Source organism: Anastrepha obliqua, chromosome 3 (genome assembly GCF_027943255.1).
Source record: "Anastrepha obliqua isolate idAnaObli1 chromosome 3, idAnaObli1_1.0, whole genome shotgun sequence".
Lineage (NCBI taxonomy): Eukaryota > Metazoa > Arthropoda > Insecta > Diptera > Tephritidae > Anastrepha > Anastrepha obliqua.
Window position 1 is genome coordinate 5210778 of NC_072894.1, and position 12271 is coordinate 5223048.

The window sequence follows — 12271 nt, forward strand, 5'->3', positions numbered from 1 at the left end:
ATACTTTTTATGAGGAGCTTTTTCATGGCAGAAATACACTCGGAAGTTTGCCATTGCCTGCCGAGAGACGACCGCTATTAGAAAAATGTTTTTCTTAATTTTGGTGTTTCACCGAGATTCGAAACTACGTTCTCACGCACCAAGCCATTCGGCTACGGCGGCCGCCTATATACATATACTGCTAAGCAATTGTGTACTACCTCAAACCGATATTATTTTGCAATAGATTAAAGGATCTTTAAGAATGTTGACTTTTAAAAAATTTTTTTTTTTTTAAGAATTTAAGCCGACTGCTTTCTTGTTGACACTGTTGTACATTTATATGCCTAAATTTGCAATTAGTGAAGGCAAAACTAAGCAAATGTTAAAAGGGACCTAGAATTCTATGCTAGAATCAGCTGGACGAGTTCCAATTCTTGGGTTCGGCGGAGTTGATGCCTTCAAAATCCAAAGTATGGTATGAGTTTGTTACGTATATACCAACATACATACTACTATCTATATGCACATAAATATATTTTGTTATCGCAATTAGAGAAACAAATGAGGACAACAAAACGCAACTATAGCTAACAACAATAATTTCAATAAATTGACATAACTTAAAATAAATTAAATGAACGCTCGTAAAAATTCAAATTAAAACTGATATACGTATGTACGAACATAAGATGTGACGGAAAACAAAACGCACAACAAATGGATAGACTCGGGTCGAGTATAGAACGTATGACTCACCTCCTCGCTGGATGATTTATCATGGCGCGGTGGCGTTGCCGGTGAAGCTTGACTAAGCAAATCGGGTAAGACGCTGCTTGTGCGAGTTCCTGGAGTGCCGAGACCGCTATTCTCACTGCTACGATTCTGTATAATGCGATGGTAGAAGAAATGGAGAGTACAAAAATGTTTAGTAGTTCGCACTCAGCCACAGGCAATATTCATATAAAAAAAGAAGTATGTAGACAAATATGTAAAATTATAAACGCAATACAACACATAATAGAGTACGAGTATAAGTTCTGAATTTATAGTATGAATCTCACACAGATCGTTTCTTGTCTGCAAAAGTTATGTATATGAATGCCAATGAGTTACAAATTATTTATAAATACATACATACATACACATGTACTTACAAGTGAATATTAATGAAATTATTTCTTAATAGAGTGAGAGCCCGCGACGCCCAGACCTTCGTTAAATTATAAAAGTTGGAAATTTTTCTATATACGTCTCCTATACAGGTATAAGCAAACCCAGATTATTAAACCTGGGTCGCGGTGGCTTTGGCAGGTAACAGGTAGTAAAGGTGAGTAAAATTGAGTCTCAAATTTGTAATAGTATAAAGCTTAGTTTTTATACATTTCAACTTACAATCATATCAGAAACTGCCTCGTCCATTGGCGGACACTTAGGGCGGTAACAACCCCTCCCCAGACACCCTAACATTCTAATTATTTATAAATCTACTTTCGTTATAGTATAAAATCTAATTTTTATATATGTTATTCAGAGATCTATAAAAATAATGTTTTCACAATCCCCAGACAGTTTCGATGGTTCCCCTATCTTCCCAGACATAATGAAGTCCACTCCAGGCGTGAGCGCGATGAATATATATGTACGTTGGTGCGAGTGAAATAGTGCGATCTGTTCTCTAAATTTATCAAGAAAATTCATTATATACATTTATAACAGATAAAAAAAGTAAATTTTTAAAGGAGAACGCAGAAAAATTTTCATATTAACAAATTATTAAATCAACAATACAATAATGCGATTTTTATTGAGTCAAGTGGAGATCTACGAAAGTTGTAAATATCAATCGAAAATTTTTTCTAGTATTGTGCAGAAAAAAATACGAAAAATCGACAGCTGATGGTAAAATTCTAGAAGTTTAAAGTTAAGAAGATAAATTTGTATGCATGTTAGTTTTACTGTAAGGAGAGAGAATAATTTAGATCGTAATTGAACCAATCGAAAAAGATTTCAATTATATTTATAATTATAGCCATTACAATACAAAGTAAAAATATAATGTGTCAAACATTATTATTAAATCAAAAAAAATATTTAATCAACTTCATCGTCCTCGTCGGTATCTCGATTATCTTCATCACCGCTACTCCATTCTGCGGATTTGTCCTCATGAATGTCATCGTCTTCATCAGCTTCTGTAATAATTAAAGCAAGTTAGAATAATTATGAATGGTTGATAATTTCTTCATAAACAGTGAACATTATAACATACCTGACAAAGTTTGTAGAGAATCACTGACATAAGTAGGTAGCTGATCTCCTTCAAACCATTTAAAATGGTATTGATCATTTGTTATATTTTTAGAAGGTAATTTATTTTTTTCAATTTTCAGAATTAGTTTCCTTAAAAGTAATGCGGACTTCTGTAAAATATTTTCTGTGTGTAAGCTGTCGAGAACTGTTTCATCTATTGATTGTAAATATTTAGGTGCGACAATTTTTTTATTTCGAATAGTAAAAAATTTTATATCTTCAGAATATACTTTCATAATTTTTTCTTCGAGATGGTGTGCTGTGAAAACGAAGTTCATTTCAACGGAATTATCTTGATAAATTTTTTCCAATGACTCTTTATACAGTTCATGTAAATATATTAAAAAATAACATCGTCCCGTTTTAATAATATCTTCTTCGATAATGCTGCCAATTTCGTCAAAAACTTGTCTGTGATACTTCGATTGTAATGCCAATGACTTTTACTAGATGATTTTTTTTTAGACGACACATCATTGTTAAAATGAACTCGACAATCAGTATGATAATATATTTTTGGAGCAGAGTAATTATTCAATGTAGTTGAAAACTCATTATATTCTTCTAAACCTTCAATGTTAGAAAAAATACTACCTTTAAATTGATTTGTTTCAGCTGCATGAAGTGGAAGCATTTTTGAGCGCACTTTCTTCTTCTGTTTATTACAAAATATATAGTACAAACAATCGGAGAGTCATTACTACTGACAACATTTTCGGGTTGAGTATTTACGTCCTCAATTACATTGTTTACTTCAGTAACATCTGGTGTACTAATGTCACCATTTTTTTGATAACTTGTCGATTGTAAGACCTCTGATTCACTAGCTAAAGTCGATTGTGAAATTGTTGAAGGTTCTGTATGTTGAGGCGGTAAATGAGATTGTTCTGTGGAGGTTGAAGGCTGGAGCTTTATCAATTCAGAATATAAATTTTGTTCTGATGATGTTGGAGATTTTGTTGCGAGTTCGGTAGTGAACTCAGGTACTATCGGTGTATCTGGAGATAAATTGTCTACACTAATCGACTCTTTGTTTACTCTTTTTTTCTTTTTTAAATCTGCAGGCTCCGAATTGTAGTACTGTTTATTAACGCCTGTGAATGTTTTATGGCATTCCCGGTGATAACCTCCATCTGTATATTCATCAGGCAAAATAACATTCGCATATTTAAGGTTGTGTTTTTTTCTGACTTTCAAAACAGTTCGGCACTTCTTTAATGTCTCTTCAGAAAGCAATATTAATTTCCCCTCACTTTTCTTACAAATAAAACAACTTAATTTGTTTTTTTCCGGTTCCTCCGTTTCCATGACAACACTTTATCACAACTAGACCACTTATTTTATAATAAATTTTGCAAATAAATTATTAAACGCTTGCTGTACGTATAACAGTTCACACTACATAATATACAATACGGAGTATTATACAGAGTATAAGACAGCTGATGCGCAGAAAAAGATCGCCGTAGACCAATCGCGCTATTTCACTCGCACCAACGTACATATATATTCATCGCGCTCACGCCTGGAGTGGACTTCATTATGTCTGGGAAGATAGGGGAACCATCGAAACTGTCTGGGGATTGTGAAAACATTATTTTTATAGATCTCTGAATAACATATATAAAAATTAGATTTTATACTATGACGAAAGTAGATTTATAAATAATTAGAATGTTAGGGTGTCTGGGGAGGGGTTGTTACCGCCCTAAGTGTCCGCCAATGGACGAGGCAGTTTCTGATATGATTGTAAGTTGAAATGTATAAAAACTAAGCTTTATACTATTACAAATTTGAGACTCAATTTTACTCACCTTTACTACCTGTTACCTGCCAAAGCCACCGCGACCCAGGTTTAATAATCTGGGTTTGCTTATACCTGTATAGGAGACGTATATAGAAAAATTTCCAACTTTTATAATTTAACGAAGGTCTGGGCGTCGCGGGCTCTTAGTCTATAACGATTTTTATTTTATTTTTCACATGAAATTGATACCAATAAGCTACTATGACAGGCGTATGCATACAATAAATGTACGAGTATAATAATTTATGACTTTGAATTGCAGCATTTTTTTATTGAGAGTTTTATACTTTTTTATAGAAAATTTTCAAAATTGTCTTAAAGCAGATAAAATACATAAATTACTTTATTTTATTTTATTGAGGGTAAAGAACCATATCTCCCTACAGCAGCAGGTAAGTATCACATTTCACAATTTTTTTGTTTCTTCTTTTGTTTTGTTGTTATATAATAAAATTTTATATAATAAAAAAAACATAGAAAAGCGTGTCTGCACGCCGTCGCAAATACAGCCTTAAAACAATTTTGATAAAGCCTATGAAACCCGATGGGCGTATAAGAAAATTATCTGATTTCTATGTTTCATGTGGATTCCAGTAAATGTAGTGTGGCAAGGGCAAGCTAAAACCGATATATTGAGCATTCAGACTTTGTTTAAGTTTATTTAACTAAGACAGACTATACAAAAGTTTTTAAGATTTTACCACAACCAGCAAGAGAAAAATGTCGACTTCACTTCAGTTTTTACCGTACCTAACCTCATTAGCATTCAGATACAACATCGAACTGCAGTTCAAATAACTGTGAGATTTTGATTGAGAAAAAAAAAATAGCGATAGCTCAACAATAAACCATACAAATTAATATAAATATTTAGTAAATAAGTTTAAGTAAAAGTAAGCGTTTGGTTAGAGCGGCAGGAGGCTGCAATCATTCGTGAGAAATTAATTTTTTTTGTTAATGTTTTTAGTCTTGGTAAGCTTTTTTAGTAACTAATAGTCTAGACAGATGGCGGCGTTTATCGTGATTAACGGCTTAATTCGAAATTATCTCAAGTATTAAGTGCAACTAATGCGTATTGACAAGTAGACTCATTCCCATAACTTAAGCCGATTAGGGGAATTTTCGATGGCAACATTGCCGAAAAGTGACAGTTAGAAACTATTGTGAATGAAAAATTATCCAACTTTTTATAGAGAGAACAATAAAGACTGAATGCAATGTTGGTTTGCACTAACTCGTTCGAAATTACGTTAAAGGGGCAGATACCTGTAAAATTTCGAAAAAAAAAATTTATTTTCATAAAATGTTAATATAATCCTTTAAGAATATGTCAAAAAAATTTGTAGAACGTAAATTTAAGTATTTCTTATATAATATTATAGATCATCAACCGTGACGACTCTATTCTTTGCGTTCGAGCGCTGGGAGAGCTATAGTTACGTTGTATTCAAACTTTGGACGCGTTTTTCTCAAAACTATGTTTTTCGAATTGTCGTACACGACCGTATTGACCGCTCTCCCTGAAATTTTGCACACATCTTTTTTATGATTATGATTACTTTCTATGTGAAATTACAAGTTTTCGAAAATTTTTCGAAAAATAATTTTTTCGAATAAAAAATAGTAGAAAAATTCGCCCCAAAATTCATTTTTTTAATTCATATAGAAATTATGACATTAATAAACAAAAAAAATGTTGGTTTTTTGTATTCAGGTCACTGAAGCCTATGCTACAATGCCTGCCGATTGAGAAGCCCCGCTGCGACCTTTCTGGAAGAATTGAGTGTACATCCGCCATTTTAAATGATTAAAAAAAATTTTTTTTTTATTATTTTAATGTATAAATAAACTGTATGCCGATTTTGAAAAAAATATATTGACTTCTTCATTTTAAATAATTTTAATGAAAATCAGGGAAAATATGGCGTTTACAGGTATCTGTTCCCTTAATTGTTTTAATATTTCGGAGCAGTTTGAGAAATTGAAATTTAAGCTTTTTTTAAAATAATTATTATTTTTTTGTATCAGGGCAGCTAATACCCGTATTTGTTGCCGGAGGTCCATATTTTACTGACAGAACTATTCAATAAACAAATCAGCTATTTCGTGTAACAACCGTCTGTCAACAATAAATTTTAATCAGAATTAACTGCGCCGGTAATCTCCATTAACACTGTCGTCTGCCTAGGCTTTAAGCCACTTGAAGCAATCTGTGGACTTTCAATGAAACAACCAATTCGATGCTAGCAATTTTTGCCTTCGGATCAATAAATTCTGATCTCTCACGGGAATGTCGCGTATTTTCGTAAATCTTTTTTTATTTTGAAAACGACAATTGTGACTCATTAACACGTTGACTGCCGAGCGAAATTTGCTGGTTATCACACAGCGCCACAAGTGTGCATCACCACCACACCAAAAACAATGCGCCGGCACCCATTGCCCGGCGCGGCGCCATTGAAAAGCCATGCGCCGGGCAATGGGTACCGGCGCGGCAGTCAACGTGTTAATAGTTAAAATATAGTAAATTAGCGCTTGTCAGGCAAACATACATAAGCCGATTTAAGTTGTTTCGCCAAAAGTTCACAAATATGAAATCATAGATTCATTTATTGGTTGGCATAAAAACCAGTCACTCAAAATGATTGCGACTTTGTTGGAAGAATGATGGCAAACTTTTCTTTTGGTTTAGAAAAGCGGAGTGTTATTTCAAAGTTACGTGGGTTACTTAAGGGGAAAAGCGTTAGGGTAAATTTAAAGCAAAAATGATTGTATGTAGAATAAGAGCTGTTTTGAGATTATGCTGACTTAAGACTACCACAAATTTTCGAAATAGCGAATTTAAATACGAGTGCACACATAAGTAAAGCGAGTTTTGTTAGAAATTTGATTTTGATCTCTAAATTATTTTCAAACTTGATTGGCAAACAATTTTTCCTCGAACAAAAGCCGAATTTAAAATCTCGAATAAAGCTTTATTAAAAAAACAACTTTTCTTTTAGTTTTTTAATTATTAATTTTTTTTTTTCGAAAAGCTGTTTCTATCTGCTTAATTATTTTTCAGCCAAGAAGATTAACTAATAATTAATAATCAAGGGTTCCCTTTGCCTGTTGGTTTTGTAAAAAATTCAGTTTGTTCTTTCGAATTAAGAAATCAAATTTATTTTACTGATAAAAAATTTAACATTTTATATGCTACAAAATTTATAATAAATAACTTTATGTCAGTGTAGATATGAAAAAAAAGATTACATTAAATTTTAAGCAATTCAAATCATAAAATGAAAATTTTGAATTCAAATTATAAAATGAAATGAAATTCAAAATATAAAAATTTATTTTACCAAGTCGAATCTATTAAACGTTATAAAGTAGAGCATCTGATTTGTTTGTCTTAGTGCACAAATGTATTTTCTGTACATATTTCATTGCTACGTGAAATTTCCGATTCGAAGTGAAAATATTATTAGTTTGGGGAAAAGAAATCCATTAATTTTTCCTAAAAATTTTTGCGCAAATAGTTTAAAACTGTTGTATGGTCGATCTTTAGCTCCGGGGCGATGCTACAACTACTAACATGGCGGTCCACTTCGATTATTTCTGTGATTTTATCGACAATTTCTTTAACATCAAAAATGCCTGAACGGAATCGAGGAAACCAAAATTGCACGAAATTAGCTGTTACTCGGTACCATAAACACCATTCACAACTTCAGCGGCGTGGCTTGCATTCTCGCCTTTATCAAAGAAAAACTGTAAAATGTACCGAATTTTCTCTTTGTTGACTTCCATTGTTATCACCCTGTAACTTACAACTGAATGGAACAAACCAAAAACAGTAAAAGAATTTTTTTAGTGTGAAATGTCACCTTGACAAAGAGCATAAATTTTAAATTGTTTGATCGATACTTTACGAGAAATCAATCACTACACCCATCTACAAAGAAAATAATGGATTTCTTTTTCCCCAAACTAATAAAGGTGGTTAAATTTCAAGGGCCGATGTTGAATTTGAACCACACCTAAACGTCAACGACACCGTTGGACTTTTTTCTTTGGGGTTATTTGAAAGAAAAGGTGTACGTCGATAAGCCAGCAACAATTCAAGAGCTAAAGGATGAGATAGTTTGGCACATTAACGGCATAGAACTTCAATTATGCCTCAGCGTCATCGAAAATTTGGACCATCGGATGGAGGTGTGCCGCCGAGGCTGCGTCGGCCATTTGGCCGATATTTTGTTCCATACGTAATTGAGTCATACCAATATTATCATAATAAAGAGAAATGGCAATAATTTCCTAAAAAAGTTGTTTTTTATTCAAAATCAACACCGGCCTTTGAAACTTAACCACACTTTATTTTGCAAATTTTGATTTGTGCACTAAAAGGCTGGAAGGTGGAATTTGTACTTTCTTTAGGTTCCTAAATTGGTAGAAATACGTTTGTGTACTAAAAGCAAAAAAATACATACCTATAACTTTTGGTTTTTTACCACCTTGAATAAATTCGTCTTGAATACCACCTTGATCAAAAAGTTCCCAGAACAAACGCCAGGGGACGCTCTAAGTGAACTGATTTGTGTTCTGTTTTTTGTTTTTGCTAGGTTGCCACATCTGTGATTAAATTTAATCGCTATGGCTTGACATTTGCAAAAGTGACGCCCTTTGAGTAAATCTACCTCTACAAGCGTTTTCGATTTCTTCCAGCTTTAAAAATGGATTTGAATTTCCAACGAGTTTGTATTAAATTTTGGTGCGGAAACCTTAGAAATGTTGTGAAACTGTTTCGGCAATGATACTCTAAAGAAAACAGTCCTTTACGAGTTGCATGAACGCTTTAGAAGAGATCGTGAGTCCATCGAGGATGAGGAATGCAGTGACAGGCCGTCAACATCGAAAACTGATGAAAGCATCAATAAAGTGAAATAAAAGTTGATCAATAAGCGCCGATTAACCATGAGAGAGCTGGCCACAGACAGAGGATTTGAACATTGCTTATGGATCCGTTTAGGACATTGTAGTCAATGATTTGGGTTGGCGCAGTTTTGCTGCATAGTTGGTCCCAGCAGTTGGTTGGATCTGAATTTAATGCTTTGATATCACCAACGACAAGATTTCCAAGGCCGCATCCGACGCAATATTCGTTAAAAACACATCATTACTGGAGACAAGCCGTGGGTTCATGAGTACAATATGCAATCCAGACATTAGCCGAGTGAGCGGAGAGCTCCAAATGAACCAAGAACAAAAAGCAAGTCGTTTTCAGTCAAAAAAGAAAGCGATGCTCACGGTATTGTACACCACGAATTTTTGTCAGAAGGTCAGACAGTTAGTAAGTACTATTATTTGGGCTTTTTGAGATGTTAACGTGAAGCAATTTGCCAAAAAACAAAAAAGGATTTGTGGGAAAACAACTCGTGGATTTTCCATCATTAATCGTGCATGTTTGAGCAAGAACGAAACGAGTCCATCTAAAAGTCATAGAATTATCCTGATATGGCTCCCAGCGATTTTTTTTTGGTTGAGTCAAAAAAACCACTATGGGGAATTTGTTGAACAGTTGAAGGGAAGTAATGGAAAACGAGAAGACGGCTCTGTTGGCTATACCGAAAATGGAGTTCCAGAAAATTTCCGGGAGTTGGATTAAACGAATGGCTGAAGTGCGTTGCAGTTTATGTGGAGTATTTCCTCACTATAGAGGAATAGAGAAATAAAGGAAAAAACAATTTTTAATTGCTCTTTTTCAGAAAAAAAATACGTTGTCAAGTGTTGATTGATTATACGGATGGGTAAGACTCCGTCAGAAAATATGAGATTTGCAAGTGGTCTTTCGATTTCTTTGAAACTTTGGGAAATATTAGTTCTAGGTAAGATACATTCGAGCCTAAAAGGATTTTGAAAAATTTTCAAAATTGAGTCATCTACGCCATGTTGAAAATCGGGACCGTGTTTTTTTCAAAAATCAATATTTCTTGAACCGTTGGATGGATTTCAATGCAATTTACAGACAATATAGAAACAAATAAGTAGTTTAAATTAGTATTATGTTAAAAAAAAATTTCGAAATTTTGACCAAAAAAAAGTCAAACAAATTTTTTGAATCAATTTTTAGTTGATTTGGCCAGTTTTTTAGATTTTCTGTTATACACGTAACGATTCCTTATGATTTAACCTTTATTTTGAAAAAAAAATTTTATGGTGTATAATATATTAGTTCTCGAGATATTGCGATTTTAGTGGAAGCGCGCACCGTGAAGTTCGCGGTTACGCAGCGCGGGAGTAGAAAAACGCGCACAGACCTGCAGCAGTCTGCTCCAGTCACTTCCTGTATGAACGCGAACCGTGCGTGCGCGCTTCCACTAAAATCGCAATATCTCGAGAACTATTATAGACACCATAAAATTTTTTTTTTTCAAAATAAAGGTTAAATCATAAGGAATCGTTCCGTGTATAACAGAAAATCTAAAAAACTGGCCAAATCAACTAAAAATTGATTCAAAAAATTTGTTTGACTTTTTTTTTGGTCAAAATTTCGAAATTTTTTTTTAACATAATACTAATTTAAACTACTTATTTGTTTCTATATTGTCTGTAAATTGCATTGAAATCCATCCAACGGTTCAAGAAATATTGATTTTTGAAAAAAACACGGTCCCGATTTTCAACATGGCGTAGATGACTCAATTTTGAAAATTTTTCAAAATCCTTTTAGGCTCGAATGTATCTTACCTAGAACTAATATTTCCCAAAGTTTCAAAGAAATCGAAAGACCACTTGCAAATCTCATATTTTCTGACGGAGTCTTACCCGGATGCATTTTTTTTATGACGAATGTGCTCGACTATAAGCGAAAACTGTGCTTCATCATACGATTGCGCTCGCTCGTCATAATCCATAATCAGTTAAAGGGTTGATGAACACAGAGGATGTTTTGCATTAAATGGACAGCCTCTTGAATTCGTGGACGATATAGTTATTACTGTTCAAAAACTAGCACAAATGGTGGAGGCTCTTTATGCCGTAGTTTTTAAAGCTATTTTTTTTTATTTATCTAATGCAAAACAAGGATTAATAGCAAATAGCATAGGCTGGGCAAGCAAACAGCAGAAATTAGTTTTAGTAAGAGGAAAAACGACATGCGTATCTAAATAAGTTAAGTTGAAAAAGGAATATTGGCGCAAGGAAGAGTTTTTATTTTGGTTTTGTTTTACTAAAGAAAGTATGTTTTACGACAAGTCAGGTAACTCTTAATAGCTTTGTACATACATAAACACTTGCAAAAAGTGTGAATCTAAAGAAAAAAAAAACTTTGCTTGGTTTTATATACATACAGTTACATATTAGAAAAACTCTTTATACAAAATTAACATTCACATAAAGTACAACATATTTTTATGACTATGATTAAATATTATATATAAAAACATACATACATACATACACACATACATATAAGCGTGCAATTCGCGTCTATTTTCTTTCAATTGGTGATTTTTGATTTATATATATTTTAATGAATTTTCAATCCAAAGCAAAAGTGTTAATTACTTTTGAATGCATTTGCTTATTAAATACTTATAATTATTATTGGAATTAATGTGGCGGTAGTAGGCGCTAGGGCAGCGTTATTTACTTTCGAAGCAATGCGAGTATGAAATGATTTTGGTTACCTTGTTGTTAGCGGTTATTTACATACATATTTACAATTAGTTCAAGTCAGTAGTTAAGCTGGTTAATTTCGCTGAGCGTACGCAATTTCCAATTTTTTTTTATTTTTAAATAAGCATTAGGCCTTTAATTGGCCTATTTATATCAATGACTTCAACCAAAGTTCAACAAATTTTTACACGTTGCGATTTGCTATATGAACTGAGTTGGAATAGAGTTTCATGTGCGCAAACTTTCCTTTTAATCGCAAGTGATCGACAATTTATCGTTTTTTAACTACAAGAAATTTCATCCAAACCAAACAGTACCAGAAAAATGCAGTCAAGTTCTAGTTAAAAACGGCACGTGATTGTTAGCAATACAAGTCCCACAGTCCCTTCGATTCAAGCATTTAATAAAGCAAATAAATGAACACAAAAATGTACTTCAAACCACATCCAAAAAAGCATTTAAAACATAAATAATGATTAATTAAAAACTTACTAAAATGTGAAAGCAAATATG

General features: G+C 33.1%; 1 protein-coding gene and 1 long non-coding RNA gene across 8 annotated transcripts in view; both read right to left on the bottom strand.

Moving 5' to 3' along the window:
• LOC129242395 (serine/threonine-protein kinase mig-15) overlaps positions 1–12271 on the bottom strand; it is a 116651-nt gene that overhangs the window by 14641 nt on the left and 89739 nt on the right. For all 7 annotated transcript variants that reach the window (XM_054879012.1, XM_054879011.1, XM_054879015.1 and 4 more), the window contains one exon: positions 739–864. In XM_054879012.1, coding sequence (XP_054734987.1) covers positions 739–864 — 126 coding nt within the window. The remainder of the gene's footprint in view (positions 1–738; positions 865–12271) is intronic.
• On the bottom strand, positions 1957–2326 carry LOC129242396 (uncharacterized). Its single transcript, XR_008582181.1, has 2 exons — positions 2252–2326; positions 1957–2174 (listed from the first exon to the last, which is right to left on the bottom strand). It is a non-coding gene; the product is annotated as an uncharacterized LOC129242396 (long non-coding RNA).